This window comes from Carassius auratus, chromosome 1, assembly GCF_003368295.1.
Source record: "Carassius auratus strain Wakin chromosome 1, ASM336829v1, whole genome shotgun sequence".
Taxonomy (NCBI): domain Eukaryota; kingdom Metazoa; phylum Chordata; class Actinopteri; order Cypriniformes; family Cyprinidae; genus Carassius; species Carassius auratus.
Window position 1 is genome coordinate 16,795,848 of NC_039243.1, and position 18,120 is coordinate 16,813,967.

The window sequence follows — 18,120 nt, forward strand, 5'->3', positions numbered from 1 at the left end:
GGGGGCGTGTTTAAACCAGTCGTTTTAGGGGGGCGTGGCAGAGTCTTAACTTTGATAAAGAATATATCTCTGGGTTTGAGACTCTAGTCTTGGCAACTTTACAGATCTTCTTTATGCACTAAGAGCTTGTAACACTCCAAAGAAAAAGGAAAATTTGTAATCACATCATATGACCCCTTTAAAGGTGCCATATGCAAAAATTGAGGTAAAAATATCCATAACATGACCTACACGCATCAAAAGAACGAGAAGAAATAAGGGCGATGATGTCATTAAAAAATGTCAAGTTATAGTGCTGCAGAGATATCAACCTTAATTAGCATTAGCATTACTAGCCCCGGCCCTACAGGTGTCGTAATACCAGTTTCTGCCATGGGAGGCGATATGCGGGCAACATAACCACCAGCCAACCTGCAGTACACGAATAACTCGCACGGCTTGTCGGCGTGCCTGAACCTCATGTCAATCATGTGGAAAGTACAGCCCACTAGTTCATTTCAGTTCAGGGAAGAGAGAGAAAGGATGACTGTAGCCCTTGGCAAGAGACCACCACCGCGCTCGGAATCACAAATCAAATCCGATAAGAAAAGGAGCCGAACCAGAGTAAACATCGGCACTGCTTTTAATCCCTGGAGACAACTAATGGACCTGAAAGAAATGAGGTTCGACTCCGAACTTGCAACATTTCTTTTGCATTGGTAAGTTAGATGCTGTTAGTATTTCGCTAGAAGTTTGTTTTATATGTTTGTGTATTTGTTTTCGGGAAGTTATAACATAGAAATGTATCGAAGGCTGTTCGATAAACGTGCTAATGTTAGCGATGGCTAACCGTAGCTGCGTTTGATAATTAGCTAGCTATAACTTAACGTTACCCATTTTATTATATCATAACTAACCTGCTCAGTCTAGTCTGTTGGTCTCTGTGTCCTCTTTGCTTCGTGGTTTTTCTGTCCATGAAAAAATTGATGTGTGGCGTGAAAGCGTGTGAAAAGAGTCAATGGGCTAGGTGCACAAGATGGCGCCGGTGAGCTTCAGCGACGCGAGTGTGTGCATATTTATTTCCGGTCTTGCGACGCTCGCATTGACTGTAAGGGAAACTCACATACAAAACGTGGATAGATGATTTTTTTAATGATTTTCAAATTTAACAGCGGATAGTGGGTATATCAAAAACATGGGGAAACATCCTCCCTACATTTTACGTACCTCTTTGTGGAAATTCATCAAGAGACAACGCGGAGATTGCTTTATTCTTCTGTTGATTATGCGGATCAGCGTCAGGTCAGGTCCACAGGGATTTCTTCTTTCAAACACAAACCTCTCAAATATGCAATACTTTTCATTTTCGAAGAGCTGGTTTTGTTCTGACTGTTATGTAAGATCAATGTTTCTGACTGTCAAACAAGACGCACAGAGATTTCTGATAAAGCATGTTTTATTAACTTTATTTGATAACAATTTATAACTAACTGTACAATTAAACGTAATATAATTATGGTAGGTTTGCCTTAAATAAAATATCGCTGTTTGCATTCATGTGTGTGTGTTTTTATCTATGTTTATTTGTTTTGTGAAAGATCTGCAGCATAAATCATTATCTGTCTATGAGCAGCCATGTATATTGTTATTCTTTTGCATTAATTATCAGATTAAACAGATATTAAAATTAGTCATGTATTTTTTTATTGTGTAAAATAATAAAATATGTTGTGAAAATAACGATGAAACAGACTGATGTATGTGTACAATTGAGAAATGGATACTTCTGAAGATAAATTGCAGTCCATGTCTCACGAGGTAAATATTTAATATAAAAAATAATAATAATAATGCAAACATTTTCGAAAAATAATTTGTACATTTACATATTTGGTAAGATAAAAATACATTATGTAGCTGTGTATACACACCATGAGTTCAACTTTCCTTTCGTGAACAGTGGTGAACATTACTGTATTTAATTCATTCACCAGACCCAAACATACACAAGTTTCAAATCCACTGGCTCAGTTAACATTTATAGTATAGTGATAATAGCAGTGTATATCTTATTTGCATTTGAAGTGATATTATAAATCCTGTAAACATATAGAAGGTAACATTTGGACTTCTCCGGTTCTCTGCACTGACTTTAAGCACAACCGGAAATATCTACGCACACACTCGCAAGACCGGAAATACAAGATGGCGGAGATATGCAACTAGCCCATTGCGTGTGTCTCACGGTGAATGCTTGAGAGTTGTCACATCAGTTCCCAAGCAGAATAAAGGACAGGTTGATTATTGCTGTTTAGCGTTTGTATTAATCTATGATGTGTTCCTGTTTGCGTACAGGGACATAAAAAATAAATTAAAAGTGATACGTGGACCAAGGTGTCTGAGATTGTTCATTTTAAGTAAAGGATCCTAATATTTCGTCCACAACAATATTTAATGAGGTTAACTTATAACTCCTTGTGGTTAGTGTGCACGAGATCAACAAGCTTGTTTGCTTTGCGGCCGCTTTAAATACAAAATTAGCATTCGATCTACGTTAGAGTGTCTGAGCGCTCACAAACTTTCTGCAGCGTCGTGAGCAGAGCGGCAAGAGCGATTTTTGACACTCTAGATGCCGGCGGTGTGAACGCACAGTTAGGCTTCGGCTATGGCTGTAGTGTTGTTGTCAAAGTAGGGGCAGAGCATGAGGACTATGCCGTTTCTCGTTTGTTACTCTAGAGTAGACCATTCCACTTTATTGAGGCATACTGCCCCCATCTGGTATGGAATGTGGAGTATGACTTGATTTTTTTTTTTTTGCCAAACATTACAGATGGCACCTTTAATGTCACCTCAATGTTATTGCATTCATAGAGCAAATCTTTTATTGTTTTCAATTTAACGGACATTACTCCCATAATTCTTGGGGTGTGGAAGACGTGTGATATTGTGTTCCATAGTTAAAAAAATATCATATTAGAATTATTAAAAACGTTTTAGGGGTTCAGTTATAATATGACACTCATTAAGACATTTAAACAGAGCTGCTACATTGATGAAAACAGCAGGCGAAATCACTGATACGTGTAATATTAAACTTAATACTTTAGACAAAAATGACCGGTTTGCTGTGGTTGAAAAAAAAAAAAAGGAAAGCCGTCACAAGAAAACGAGAAGTACGTTTTGTTTATATGTATATGCTTTTCTTACCAGTATTTCGAGAGAACAGAGTTATAAATTAATGAAATAATGAATGTGAGTAATGTTTGTGTTGTGGTCGGTAAAGCGTGACCGCGCTGAGGGCGGCGCGCGCCTCCTTTTCTTCAGACCCGTTACTCACGAGACGCAGAACAAGCGGATAGAACAGAAAAGAAAAAAAAAAACAAGAAAAGCAAGAAAAACACGGCAGAGATTTTGCGATGGTTCACAAAACGGAGCGGTTTAAAGTAATTTCTCTCATCAGATGCTGGATTTCACTCATGACATTCACAGGTGCGTCACTTTCTGAGAGTTTGTAGAAGTTGAGCAGCAGCAGCAACTTGTTTTCACTCCTTTAACTGTTCACATCCGTCATTGCTGTTTAGAAACTTAACCAACTTTGATTTAGGATTCTTTGTTAACTACTAATTTAACGTTAGTATCAGTAAATCTACTGTACGTTTAGCTGTTGTATTTACAGTAAATGTGATGTATGATCTTTATCAGCACTTTCACTTCATGTGATTCACGTTCAAGGTTTTTGGTTTATGTAGGTAACGTTAAGTTGGTCACTGATGATTTTGAGCGCGTTTAATATAGAGCGAAATACGGAGTATGAATATTACAGCTGCGTTAACTGCGCGACATAACGTTTGGCCTAACAATATTAAATGATAACCTGAAAAAAATAAAGCTGTTAACAGCAGTTGTTCGATTACCACGGTAACGGTCTAAAACTGCTTACAGAGCAGTTACACCTCAACGTGTTTCTGACCTTGCGACACTGTGTAATGTAATTATGCCTAAACCCTCTATAATCAAGAGCAGAGCTTCTTTAACCCTTATCTACACTGCAAATGCACTGCAGATCTGCTAGTGAGATATACAGTGAAATTTGTACAAAACTTTTCAGTTTGCCAGCTCAGTTCTGATACGCTGTATTCGCAAGATTTATTTTAAGAAATTTCCTTGCATGTTTTTCATCACATGACTTTTAAGAATCCACAGCAGACAGATAGACAGATAAAAATCAAGACATTATAAATTGATCAATATGCATTTCGTAACATAACTAACAGAACACATTAATAGCAAACATTACAGTTTAATTTGATTCACTGTTTTTAGAGGTTAAACAAAATCCACATACATATAAAGACCCTTCTTATCAAGCACATGATCTCCTGCTCCCTTACCAGTGAACACTCCCTGCCTGCTTCTCTCTGTCTGTCTTTCTGTCTGTCTGTCTGAATCTTAAATATTTAAACCAGCTGTTTCTGGGTGTGTTACTTTATAAACCCACCACAATCTGAGAAGAGCTATTGTGTTGACCGACTAGATTGATAGCAGATATTCAGAAGTTCAGAGGAGACATTGAAAGTCATATGACGTTGCTAAAAAGAACATTATTTTGTGTATTTGGTATGATGCAATATGTTTATGCAGTTTAAGGTTAAAAAAACACATAATTTTTACAAAGCTCATATTTCTGGAAAGCGAGGTGTATGCTGATTGGCCAGATATGCAGTGCATTGTGATTGGCTGAATGCCTCATGTACGTGACAGAACACCCCTAACAAGATGTGATGCCATCTCCTGGTGTGAGGAGACAAAACCAATAAAACACATTTCAAAAGAGGCATTTATTGCATCCATTATTTGGAGCCGCTCTGAGACACCATATTATTAGCTGATCGTGTGCACAATGTACGTGCTACACTTTAAAACAAGCAGCGCAAACAGACTTGATACATCATATTACACTTTCGGTTTAATTCTTTTGACGAATACTTGCCAAAGCAATGGCGTGAAACACAATGTTAAAGAACTTCTATGTTACAACCCTCTACATTGTGAGTAAATCACTCGCATATGCGACTAAATTTTAAACTTTTTCAGTTCATCTCAATGGACGCACAGCGCACCTGTATTTGATGCACTGTAAACTCTGTGAAGGTGCACGACTTGCTGTCGCTTTGCTGATAGCGCTGTTTCACACACATGCACAGAGAGAGAGAGCGAGAGTCTTACCACGCTGAATCGACGCGCTATACATGTAAACTATATTCTTTGTTGTATTTTCCTGTCAAAATAATGGAGTTCATTTAGAATTATTCAGCTTTTTACAACAAGCAGAAGATATGCCGGTTTCTCCGGTAATGGGCGGAGCTAATGCGCAAACGTCAACTCATCTATTACCGTCCCTGTTTTGATCTCAGCAAATCAGTTCCACCGAACACAGACAACGTGATTAACATTCATGAACCCCAGCGTCTCATCAATCTGTAGTGCATTGTATATTGTTAGTATGGTAGTAGTATTATCTTTTAATAATAATTAATATGATCTATTAATATATGTATATATATATATATATATATATATATATATATATATATATATATATATATATATATATATATATATATGATGGACCGCAACCCCGTGAATGCTGGAATCAGTTAACATGGGTGTTTAAAAAAATACGAAACGCATACGCACTGCAGACAGAGTATGTGTGAAACAGGCGTAAGGTTGTTTGGAGCTTGTGCAATGTGGAATTAGTTTACAGCTTTCTCAAGCACTTTGTGATGCATTTTGTAAACAGGAGATGAGCCCATGGTCTAATGCACCACCTGGCTTGAGAAACCTGTTCTAAAAGACTTACTTTTAGTCATTATTTTATTTGGGTAGCACACATATTTTGAATGCCTTTGGCAGAATTCAAATGAGCCATTTTAATCTAGATTAATCTAAATTAATTCCAAGATTACAGTGAGATTTATTTAGATAAAAAAAAAAATCTATGTGCACGACTAATTAATATATATATAACAACAGTTTTTTACTAGCCAATGACGATTATGTTGCCAAGGTGTGCGTAGAGGGTTGTGTAATATGAGGAGTGTATATCTTCGGTTTATTGTGAAACTATGGGCTGCCACAGTCTAATTAATGAATGGGAAACACTGGGTTCATTATGGTCCCTACATAATGTAGGGAATACCAGGGCACACACACATACTCACATACACTGTGCTGAATCAGCCACTCAAGGTAATGATGATAATATCAGTGTGTAGGGAGTTAAAGAGCATCTTACAACAGACAGAAACACACTCCATGCCTCACCATTTTTATTGTTTATTTATGATCAAAGAGAATTTATTGATGTTAGTGCATATATTATGTGATTATTTCTTCATGTTATGTGTCTTTCCACTCATTATCTATCAATCACAGTCATCTCGTTTTTTTCTCTGTCTTGCCTGCCCTGGTCTCAGCGGTGTCATGGTGTGAGGCCGTGCAGGTCTCAGTTCGTGATGAGCGCCGCTTTGCGATGCTTTTCCAGTCAGTGGTTCTGCCATGTCATTACACCAGCATCTCTTCTCAGACTCCAGTCATCCAGTGGTGGTACAAGTCATACTGCCGTGATCGCAGCCGCGATGCCTTCCGCTTCCCTGACACGCTGGCTGTCCACGGCTCTGAGCTCGGCTCTTCTGTTCACCTGGACTGTGGGGACAGCGGGCGGACAGTGCGCATTGTGGCATCTGGACAGGGATCGTCCATCACCCTCGCTGAATATTACAAGGGCCGTGACATTTCCCTCATCAACAGTGAGTTGCTGTGATTTCAGTTTGCATACGTGAGGTGCACAGCCATTAGCATTTACTCCTCGTCATGTCGATCCAAACTTGCTTGAGTTTCTGTCTTCTGTGGTACACGAAATGTTCATGATAAGTATTGGGGTTGCTGAGCTCCATGAAGCTCCTTGATAGTATCATAACAGGACGTATGATTTGTATAAGGTACATATTGGAGAACAGTTGAATTACGGCACATCAATGTTTTACATAAGTCAATAGCTTGTGAGTCTCATTATACATGCAAATAAAATTTTAAAATAAAATAAAAATAAAACTTAAATTTGAAACTGTTCCTCATGCAAAGTATCATATGACCACAGAAAACTTGTAAAATATTGCATGAGTGGTATGGATAACTGTTATGATGCTTTAACTGAGCTATTTTTAGCTATTTTGTTTTGTGCTTTAATTGTATGATACAGAGCAGCATGAATATTCTGCTAAACATGAAAGAAGACACACGTTTGAATGGCATGAGGGAGTGTAAATGATGACAGGATGTTCTTTTTTGTGTGCTGAATTAAGCTTGTAAATGTTAGCAAGCAGTACATTTGTAAGTTTGACCTTTGAAAAGCTCATCAAATGCAGTATATTGATCCTGTTATTTCAGTTTCTAGTGCTCTATTGCTGATAAGCTTATGATACTTGTAATCTTGATGCACACACACTTGTGTAAGTGCTGTTTTGAGTTTGAATAGAAGACGTGAGACAGGAGCTCCAAATTGATAATATAGGGTCCTATGAATCCTTTTTTTTATTTATTTATTTTTTTTTTTAATCAATTTTTTCTGTTTTATTTTTTCTGGATTCAATTTTGTTTTCCGTTTTATATTTTTGGGACTTTTTTTAATGGTTAGATTAAATTGTATTAATCAAAAGCATGACTAATTAATTAAAATAATGGAACTTATACAATTGTACATTAATTTATTAAAAGTTTAACAAAAATTCAATGTTTAGGGCCCTATGAATTCATATTTTTTTCAAACCATAAGTTGTTAGCAAATTCTGTGTTTTAGCATGTCTAATTATTTGAATACATACATCATTTATTCAAACTTATTCTTAAAATAGCCTTATGAAATGTTTTTCCCCCCTCAGAAATTCTGTGTTGTGATTTCATCCAAGGCATATAACATCCATTTAATTTATCTTTTAATTATTGAAAATTAAGCCAACATAATTTTTTCATTTTTTGGTAAACAAAGGGGATTTACAATTACAATTAAAACATGGAAGAAATCTCTGTTTCATTCTAGTAGTAGTAGTAGTCTGTGTACAATCTACTGAACAATAGTAATATGTAATTATTACTATAAGTAATATGAATTCAAAATTTCTTCTAATTAAACTAGACTTTTATTTTGATGGATTGTCGACATGAATACCTTACAGTTCTGTTTGTATATGGTATGACGCTATTTTTACTCAAATTAAAAGGTAAAATGCTCATGAAGTGACTCTCAGAAGAGTTTTGGAGATGTTGTTCATGTATACATGTCCTCATTTAGCTGAAATCACCTCGAGCATCCCGCGCAGTTCAGTATGTATGTGGGATTTGTGTCTGAGGCGTCTAGGGAACACCAGGCTGATGTCAGAAGTAGGAGGGATCTCTACAATTACTGACATTCAGAACCGCCTTGTGTTTAAACCAATTTGAGAACAGAATGATGATGTTACTGTGAATTCATTCTCTGCTCACCAACAAACATAATGCATTGATTTGTATACAGACTTAGCAGATGCATAGGCTCCATTTGCAGTGGCACAAACCATCTGATTATTTTTACTGGAATCAAACCATTTGCCACTTGCCATTGCTATCATTACGCTCTGCTGTGTGAGTGAGAGCCTATATTAACATGCAAATTAATGCAATTCCTCTGATTGTGCAGCAATATACACATAGGCGACTATAAAATCACAACCAAGCCCAATTAGCCAAGAAGCGCCTGACCTAAGCTTGAGTTTAGTGACCGATGATCTAATGTGGCTCTGCTGGATGCCTTTTTGTCTCTCCCTCCTCACAGGAAGTGCTGCTCATTGTACGGACTGTTTCCTGTTCCTGAAATTAGTCTGTTTACTCACTCCAGTGGCTGCAGGAATGATCATATCTCTCCTTCCTCTGACACAGTACAGTTCATGCACATTTAAAAGTGTATTTGATATAAAAGTGTCCATGTCGTTATTGTAGTGGTGGGATGAGCTTCTTGTTAATCACCCCTGTTTTTTTATTTGTTATTTATGTAAAGACCGGGGTTTTTTTCTAGTTTGTGTCACCATCTTTATGTTTTCATTATGCGAATTATTGGATAAATTTAACAGTCAAGGTCAGTAATTTAGATACTCCTGTCATGTGAACATCTGTTTTTAACTCTGGATTGACCAATATATGTCTGTCTGTCTCTCTGTCTCTCAGAGGCTGACCTGCGCATAGGTGAGCTGCAGTGGGGTGACAGTGGTGTTTACTACTGTAAGGTGGTGATTTCTGATGATCTGGAGGGACAGAATGAAGCACATGTGGAGCTTCTTGTGTTGGGTGAGCGCACAACACTCACAGGAAACACACACACTCACAACAGGAAATGAGTGACCAGACACTGGGCATGACATGAGATTTTCTCTTAAACCAGTTAAAATAAACCTTGTCCTGCAGACCCATCCTAAAAATTTATACGTGACCGTGCTGATAACCTACACAACACTGAAACAAATGCTAACTGTAACCTGCCTTAAGCTTAGTGTAGCATCCTGAACTTTTCCTGATTATTGACTGTGTGATTGAGTTGAGCAGTGAAATCTTCTGCGGGGTTTGTGCTGATCAAAATCACGCATGCAAACAGATGCTATGAGCATGTGTTTAGAATCATGACAGTCTTTGTTTCTTTTTTTATCAACCACTGATGGTGAAAATGTTGTATTCATGTGTCTGCAGTTAGAGATCAACAGTATTAGTAATAATCGATATTTCATTATGTTTAACAGTCTTGTTCACAAAATCCTCCTCAATATCTGAAATGACTCTGATATCTACAGTCTATTTGGAGTCTCTGAGCTTCCCTCAAATGGCTTTATTTTGCCAGTGGAATGAGAGGCACCTCTGTCTCTTACAGTGTATAATCTAAAGCAATATAAAGAGCTCTGACTTACCATTTGAACAACTGAAGTACATTCCTGATTTATGCCGGTTCATGACCCATCCGTTCACTGTTCTGTGTGGGTTATTCTCTTTTTAGAGCGGCTGCTTAGATGTTTATAAACTGGAGAGCCGGAGCTGAATTTAGTTTGTAGAGATCTGCCTTGACAATTCAGCCCATTTTAGAAGATATAGTCATGCATATAGTGTGTTTAACATTCAGAACATGTTGTTCATCCACCTTGGGAGGTCAAACTAAATATTATAAATGATTATAAACACTAAATAAGTATAAAATAAATTGATAATAAACAGTGCTCACTGCTCAAGGAATATACTTAGCAAGTTCTGCATGTTTCCAAGCAGAACATTTACAAATCTTAATTGGCGGTTATAGAGAGCTAATGGAGAGATAATTTACAAAATGTTGTATATTCAAAATGTATTTATGCCAGCCGACCACACAAAGAGCAGGATCATCCAGTGCTAGATGTGCTGCCATGGAAACAGTGAGGCTTTCAGTGTCCAGCTGCGCAGTGTGACATAAGGACTCATTGTACAGATCTGAATGGAGACGTGTAGTGTACAGGAATCAAATAAATAGCACACCAGTGATTAAGTATTTTACCTTTCATTTCAAGGGCAGGAGTTTGTCCCAATAATTTGCAGAATTTTCACAACATTTCTGATAAAATGAAGTTGAGCTGCCATGAAGTCTTTCAGAAGTAAAGTTTGAAATGAGAGATGTCAGTCAAGAAAAGCAGCAGTGAAAGATAACTGATGTTGACATTGTTAATACCAGTCAAGCACTTCAGTTTTCTCATTCTATTTACCTTAATGCTATGCATTAATTAAGAAAGGAATAATTGACTCCAGGCCGCTGAATTATTAGAAAAATAATGCATACCTGAGGTGGTGATGTGGCCACAATTGGTTTTCACACCTCTGGTGTGCATTATTTTTCTAATAATTCCGTGGCCCGGAGTCAATTATTCTGCTTAGACTACGGTAACCACACCTCAAGATATTGATCAGATGACATATTTAAAGGCATTTACATTTAAATTTGTCCGGATTATTTCTTCCACGTCTCATCCAACGCCTCTTTTGCTAGTTCCAAAACGTCATTTTAAAGCTGGTAATGGAGGCTTGAGCCATTGATAGCATTCCAATGCAATTATTAACCCTCTGGAGTCTAAGGGTATTTTTGGGGCCTGGAGAAGTTTTGTCATGCCCTGATATTTGTGCCTTTTTCAGTTACTTAATAGATATCTAAATAGCTAAAATCTAATCTCACTGTAATCAGTACACACTAGGCTATAATAATGGGTGAAAGAGTCTCTATGTGCTGAGAATTTACTGACCTCTGTGACGGGAGGCAGCTAGCAGACGGTCAGAAAACAGGGACAGGAGAACCAGATAGAATGGACAGAGACAAACAACCAGGTGGAATGGAGAGACAAAGACAGGACAACCAGGTAAAATGGAAAAAACAGAGACGGAACAACCAGATGGGATGGAAAGGCAGAGACAGGAAGGTGTAACACAAAACAAGGAGTCCAGGAGGGTGGTGGACCGCCGGAGGGAAAAAGGGGAGGGACGGAGGGCCAGGTCCAAAGGAGGAAAATAGACAAACAAATGCAAACAAAAACATGGGTAGTTGAGGACATTAGGTGATGCCCACCCGGGCGGAACAGAGGGCCATCACACCCATGTGGTCAAGGCAGAAGGCTCAAGCTGGCTGTACCACGACTTAGTGACCTTTAGCAAGGCACCGAAACCCTGCAACATAAATGGCTGCCCACTGCTCCGGGTGTGCGTTCACGGCTTGTGTTTGTTCACTGCTGTGTGTGTGTGTGCACTTTGGATGGGTTAAATGCAGAGCATGAATTCTGAGTATGGGTCACCATACTTGACTGTGTGTCATGTCACTTTCTGAAGCAGCATCTCTAAACAGTGCTGTTATTACCTTGCTAGTGAGAAATGCCACGTGTTGCTTCACTATATAGGCTAACTGATAAAATTATCAGGGCAGCGCTGACAACACCTTTTTGTGCAAACTGTAGTGCGAGGATGTGTGATTGCATTAATGTGTGCTGTATGGGTACTGTATGCTAATTTCTGTTATTACAATTAACTATAAGAAGTGATATGGAACTCAAAAGATCTGCCTGGAAATACGTTAACCGTGCATTTCCCTGAAAATAATTGCACACCAGAACGTTTGCCAGCCAATCAGATTCAAGCATTCAATGGCCCCGTAGTGTAAATGAAGTACAACAATGATCTTTCTGTACTTAAAGGGATAGTTCACCCAAAAATTACATTTTAATGTTTATCTGCTTACCCCCTGGGCATCCAAGATGTTGGTGTCTCTGTTTCTTCAGTAGAACACAAAGATTTTTAACTCAAAACATTGCAGTCTGTCAGTCATATAATGGAAGTGAATGAGAATCATGGCTTTGAGAGGCAAAAAAAAAACATACAAAAACAAAACCAAATTAAACCCTGCGGCTCATGACAATACATTGATGTGTAAAGACACCAAACGATGGCTTTGTGCAAGAAACTGAACAGTATTTATATAGTTTTTTACCACTTGCTTTACGGTGGATCACAGACTTATAACTGCATTACTGCCACCTGTCTTTCAAGCGCATCATTGGTAATGCACTTATAAGTCTGTGATCCACAGTAAAGCAAGAAGAAGAAGAGGCAATGCGCAGGCTGACAAAGAAGATCTGAATTCTCTCTGTACAGTTCTGACATTGTGGTGAATATCAGAGGTAAAAAAAATATATAAATACTGTTCAGTTTCTTGCACAGACCGATCGTTTGGTGTCTTCACACATCAATGTATCATCACAAGCCCAGGGTTTAATTTTGTTTGTGTCACAAGCCGGGCTAGAAGTCGGGTCTCTGGAGTGGTGGTTCAGAGATCTGCCACTAGGCCACAGAGGCTGAGATGTTGGATCCAAGTGAAATACTGAAGGCATTACTCCAGGCAATGTTGGTTTATTAAAAAAAAAAGGTCTTGGCAAGGCAAAAATACAAAAGTTCTTCTCAGACAGAGGAATTAATAACATGAGAGATAATTGAGAAACAAAAATCACAAGGGTAAATAAAAACTCCACAAGGGGGGAAAACTAAACTAGAGCATGTGGACAATCAAATAACGAAGAAAACCTTACTTGAGGTAGCTTGGAAAGACTTGGAAGGACTTGGAAATTAAGTCTGTGTGGGGTGGCAAACGGAGAAGACAAGACAGGTTTTAGTAATGAGACATGAAATGTGGGGTTAATTCTAAGGGAACGAGGGAGAAATAAACGACAAGAAACAGGGTTAACTTTCCTTGCTATGCGAAAAGGCCCGATGTATTTCTGGCAGAGTTTCTTGGATTCGACCTGGAGTGGCAGGTGCTTTGTAGATAGCCAAACTTTTTGACTGGCTCGAAAATTGGGTGCTGTCCGGAGGTGACGATTAGCCTAAACTTGGTATCTCTGGGAAGTCCGAAGGAGGGTACGTCTGGCCTTCCTCCACATAAGCTGACAGCGTTGGGCCGAGGGAACACCAACTTGTGCTTCTTCCTCTGGGAATAATGGAGGGGTATATCCAAACTGGCATTCAAAGGGGGATAGTCCAGTGGCCGAGGACTGGAGGGTGTTGTGGGCATATTCAGTCCAAATAATATAGGTGGCCCAAGATGTGGGATTGCTAGCCGCCATACACCGTAGGGTGGTCTCCAGATCTGGATTAACACGTTCTGTCTGGCCATTAGACTCTGGATGGAACCCAGATGATAGGCTGGCCGTGGCCCCAATAAGCCTGCAGAAGGATTCCCAGAACCGGGACTAGAACTGGGCACCTTGGTCAGAGACAATGTCCTGGGGAATGCCAAATATACGGAAGACATGGTTCATGAGGAGCTCTGCAGTATCCTTAGCCAAAGGCATCTTGGGCAGGGGAATGAACTGGGCAGCTTTGGAGAACCGGTCTACAACCACCAGGATGACTGTATTGCCCTTGGATGGCGGAAGCCCGGTAACAAAGTCCAGAGAGAGATTTGACCATTGCCTGTGGGGAATAGGTAAAGGACGGAGCAGTCCCTGAGGTCACTGTTGTGTAGACTTTCCTTGGTTGCATACAGGGCGGGCCTCCACATAGACCTTAACGTCCTTCTTGATGGATGGCCATCAAAACCACCGCTTAAGAAAGTCAAGGGTGCGAGCACTTCCTGGATGGCAAGTCAAGGGAGACTCATGACCCCACTGCAAGACCCTGGATCGGGCAGCTTGAGGAACAAACAGGCGTCCAGGGGGACTACCACCTGGAGAGAGGGCTCTTTCCAGTTCCAACTGAAGGGGCGTGACGATACTAGACTTGGAATTATTGGTGTCAAGGGCTTCTCTTGTGCCTCAGGAGAGTAGGCTTGAGACAGGGCATCTGGCTTGACATTCTTGGTGCCGGGTCTGTAAGATAGAAGAAAATGGAATCTATTAAAGAACAGTGACCATCTAGCTTGCAGAGGATTCAACCGCTTAGCCTGCTGGAGATACTCCAGGTTTTTGTTGTCCGTGAGAACCTGGAAAGGGTGCTGGGTCCCCTCGAGCCAGTGGCGCCACTCCTTCAAGGCCAGTTTTACTGCGAGCAAACTCACGATCCCCCATGTGGTAGTTGTGCTCGGCATCTGACAGGCAACGAGACATGAAGGCGCAAGGATGTAATTTTCCCTCTTCACCTCTCTGTGACAGGATGGCCCCTACCCCCACCTCTGGGGCATCCAACTCCACTACAAAAGGTCTGTCTGGTTAAGGGATCAGAAGAATGGGAGCGGAAGTGAAGCGGCGCATGAGATCTTCGAAGGCCCCTGCTGCCTCAGGACCCCACTGAACCTTGGTTCCTCCTCGCTTAGTGAGAACCGTCAAGGGGGCCACGACAGAGCTGAAATTCTTAATGAACTTTCTATAGAAGTTTGCGAAGCCAATAAAATGTTGAACCTCCTTGACAGTAGTAGATATGGGCCAGTTGTGGATCGCCTCTACCTTAGAATCCATCTCCAGGTGGCCAGGAGTGACCAAGAAACTGAGCCTGGGTAACATGAAATTCACACTTCTCTGGCTTTACATAGAGGTGATTGTCAAGGAGTCTCTTGAGAACCCTGCTAACATGCCCCTCATGCTCCTCCAGTGACTTTAAGAAAATAAGAATATCGTCAAGGTATACAAAGACGAATGGATTAAGAAGGTCCCAGAGGACATCATTAATTAGCGCTTGGAATACTGCGGGGGCACTGGTGAGTCCGAAAGGCATTACGAGATACTCATAGTGGCCTGTGGGGGTGTTGAAGGCAGTATTTCATTCATCTCCCTGCCAGATAAGCACAATATGGTAAGCTTTGTGGAGATCCAGTTTAATGAAAACAGAGTCTCCTTGAAGTACTTCAAAGTCTGTGGCCATGAGAGGTAAGGGGTATCGATTCTGAACCATGATCTTGTTGAGGCCCCGGTAATCAATACAAGGCCTAAGACCCCCGTCTTTCTTCTGAACAAAGAAGAAACCTACCCCAGCTGGGGAGGTTGAGGCACGGATGATACCGGCTGCCAAGGACTCCTTAATGTAGAGATCGATAGCTGAGCGCTCTGGGGGAGACAAGGAGAAGATCCGACCCCTGGGAGGGCAGGAGCCAGGGAGTAATTCAATAGCACAGTCGTTAGTGCAGTGAGGTGGTAAGGAGGTAGCCTGGGACTTGCTGAGCACTGCCTTAAACTTATGATAAACTCTGGGGACTCGAGACAGGTCGACAGACTCTTGAAACTCAGAACAATGAGCTGGGGAACTCTGAAGTAGGGAGGAGAGAGGACAATTAGAACCCAAGCTTAGGATAGTGCCAGTGGGCCAGTCGATATGGCGATTATGTCTGCACAGCCAAGGGTGACCCAGGATAACAGGGTACTCGGGTGAGTCCATAAGATAGAGGGTCGCCTCCTGCTGATGTTGAAAGATGGTAAGTCGCGGGGATTGAGTGGCCTCTGTCACTTTGCACTGTTCCAGAGGTCTGCCATCCAAAGCAGTAACTGCCTGGGGGTGAGGAAGAAGTTGGGTAGTTTTATTAAGTTTCTTAATCAAGGTTAGATCTAGAAAGTCGCCTGCGGCCCCAGAATCAATCATAGCCTGGACCTGATGCTGGTGGCCCTCCCAGGACAACATGACTGGAACTGCTAGGACGGCATTAGCAGGAGGAGCTATAATTTTCGCCATCACAGCCCTCCTGTTGTTGTATGGGGACAGGCATTTCCCAAGAGCTCGGGGCAAGAGGAACGGAAGTGGCTGGATCCCAGTTCCTGCAGCAGAGGCAACGATGCTCCCTCATGCGACGTCCCCTTTTGTTGGGAGAAAGCCTGGAACAGCCCAATTGCATTTCTTCTGGGGAATTGTGGAGCTGTTCAGGAGCTGGGGAAGTTCTGGATGAAGGAATACAAACTGAGGAACCGGACCTCCTCAGAGGAACTTGGGACTGAGACTCCTTGGGACAAGCTGTCCTCCGCTCTCTCAGGCGATTGTCTAGGCGGATGGCCATTGCTATGAGGGACTCCTGATCTTCAGCCGGTTCTCGAGTGGCTAACTAATCTTGAAGGGGCTCAGACAATCCTACCTGAAAACAGACCCTCAGTGCCTCATCGTTCCATCCACTTTTTGCGGCAATGGTCCGAAACTCTATGGTGAAATCTGCAGTTCTACAGGAATCCTGACGAAGAGTGAGTAGGCGCTTGGAAGCCTCCCGACCACTGACAGGATGATCAAACACCCACTTGAATTCTTCTACAAATGCCATGTAGGACTTACAACGAGCGTCCTGGGATTGCCACACTGCTGAGGCCCAAGAGAGTGCCTTGTCTGAGAGAAGTGTAATAATGTAAGCAATCTTAGAGTGATCCATGGGGAAACTTGATGGCTGAAGCTCAAAGGTGAGAGAGCACTGGGTGAGGAAACCCTGGCAGGAACTGGGATCTCCAGCAAAGGGCTTAGGAGGTGGTAGTCGGGGCTCCACCACAGGAGAAGGCCTGACGCCACTCGGAGGTGATGCAGAGGAAGGTGAAGAACCCAGGAGGTGATCAAATAGCTGGCAGATGGAACTCATCACATCGGCCAGGAGTTGAGAATGTTTGGCCATTAGCTCTTCTTGTCGGCTGAGAACGGCTTCATGGCACTGAAAAGATGCCTCATGTTGAGCAATCACTGCCAATAGGTCCTTGGAACTGAGTGTTTCTGGGTCCATGAATGACTTGGTTTTTCTGTCACAAGCTGGGCTGAGATGTTGGACCCAGTTGAATACGCAAGGCAGTAGTACCCCAGGCAGTGTTGGTTTATTTAAAAAAAGGTCTTTGCAAGGCAAAAATCCAACAAAAGTTCTTCTCAGACAGAGGAATTAATAACATGAGATAATTGGGAAACAAAAAGGGTAAAGAAGGGTAAATAAAAACTAACAATCTAATCAAATAACTAAGAACACCTTACTTGAGGTAGCTTTGAAAGACTTGGAAGGACTTGGAAATTCAAAGCAGGTAGCACGCAGCCTGGACTCAAAAACCAAGTGTTAAACACAGGGAAAGACTCAGCTAAAATACTATTAGAGAAACAAGGCACAGGTGACCTGGATAATGCTAACAAGAGTAGACAAAGAAGAATTAAGACAAGGGAACACAGGGGACCTCTAGGGGCACTGAGACAAACTACAGGAGGTCAAATGCTGACAGTTTGTGTATGTTTTTTATTTTTTATTTTTTTTACTATCAAAGTCATGATTCCCATCCACTGACATTATATGATAGACTGCAATGGTTTGAGTTAAAAAATCTTAGTTTGTTTTCAACTAAAGAAACAAAGTCACATACATCTTGGATGCCTTGGGGCTAATAAGATAAACATCAAATTTTCATTTTTTAGTGAACTATCCCTTAAACTATGTAAATAAAATCTTGTTTTTAAAGTAATGACAATTATATATTCATATTATGGAGTTTAGATGTGCGTAAATGTCAAAATAATGGATATTCTCAACATCTCACAACTGACAAACATCTTAACAAGCCAGAGATCAGTCCTGAGTCCTGGCAAACAACAACCTACATGAATGAAACAGATACTCCTTTAAGTGATTCAGGC

General features: G+C 40.8%; 1 protein-coding gene and 1 long non-coding RNA gene across 6 annotated transcripts in view; both read left to right on the plus strand.

Moving 5' to 3' along the window:
- The first annotated feature begins 3,263 nt into the window (after positions 1 to 3,263).
- LOC113089325 (immunoglobulin-like domain-containing receptor 2) overlaps positions 3,264 to 18,120 on the plus strand; it is a 37,783-nt gene continuing 22,926 nt past the window's right edge. For all 5 annotated transcript variants that reach the window (XM_026256102.1, XM_026255995.1, XM_026256025.1 and 2 more), the window contains exons 1-3: positions 3,264 to 3,468; positions 6,459 to 6,791; positions 9,241 to 9,360. In XM_026256102.1, coding sequence (XP_026111887.1) covers positions 3,396 to 3,468; positions 6,459 to 6,791; positions 9,241 to 9,360 — 526 coding nt within the window. In that variant the 5' untranslated portion in view covers positions 3,264 to 3,395. The remainder of the gene's footprint in view (positions 3,469 to 6,458; positions 6,792 to 9,240; positions 9,361 to 18,120) is intronic.
- On the plus strand, positions 13,030 to 17,757 carry LOC113089825 (uncharacterized). The gene is made up of 3 exons (XR_003286726.1): positions 13,030 to 13,189; positions 17,116 to 17,118; positions 17,517 to 17,757. It is a non-coding gene; the product is annotated as an uncharacterized LOC113089825 (long non-coding RNA).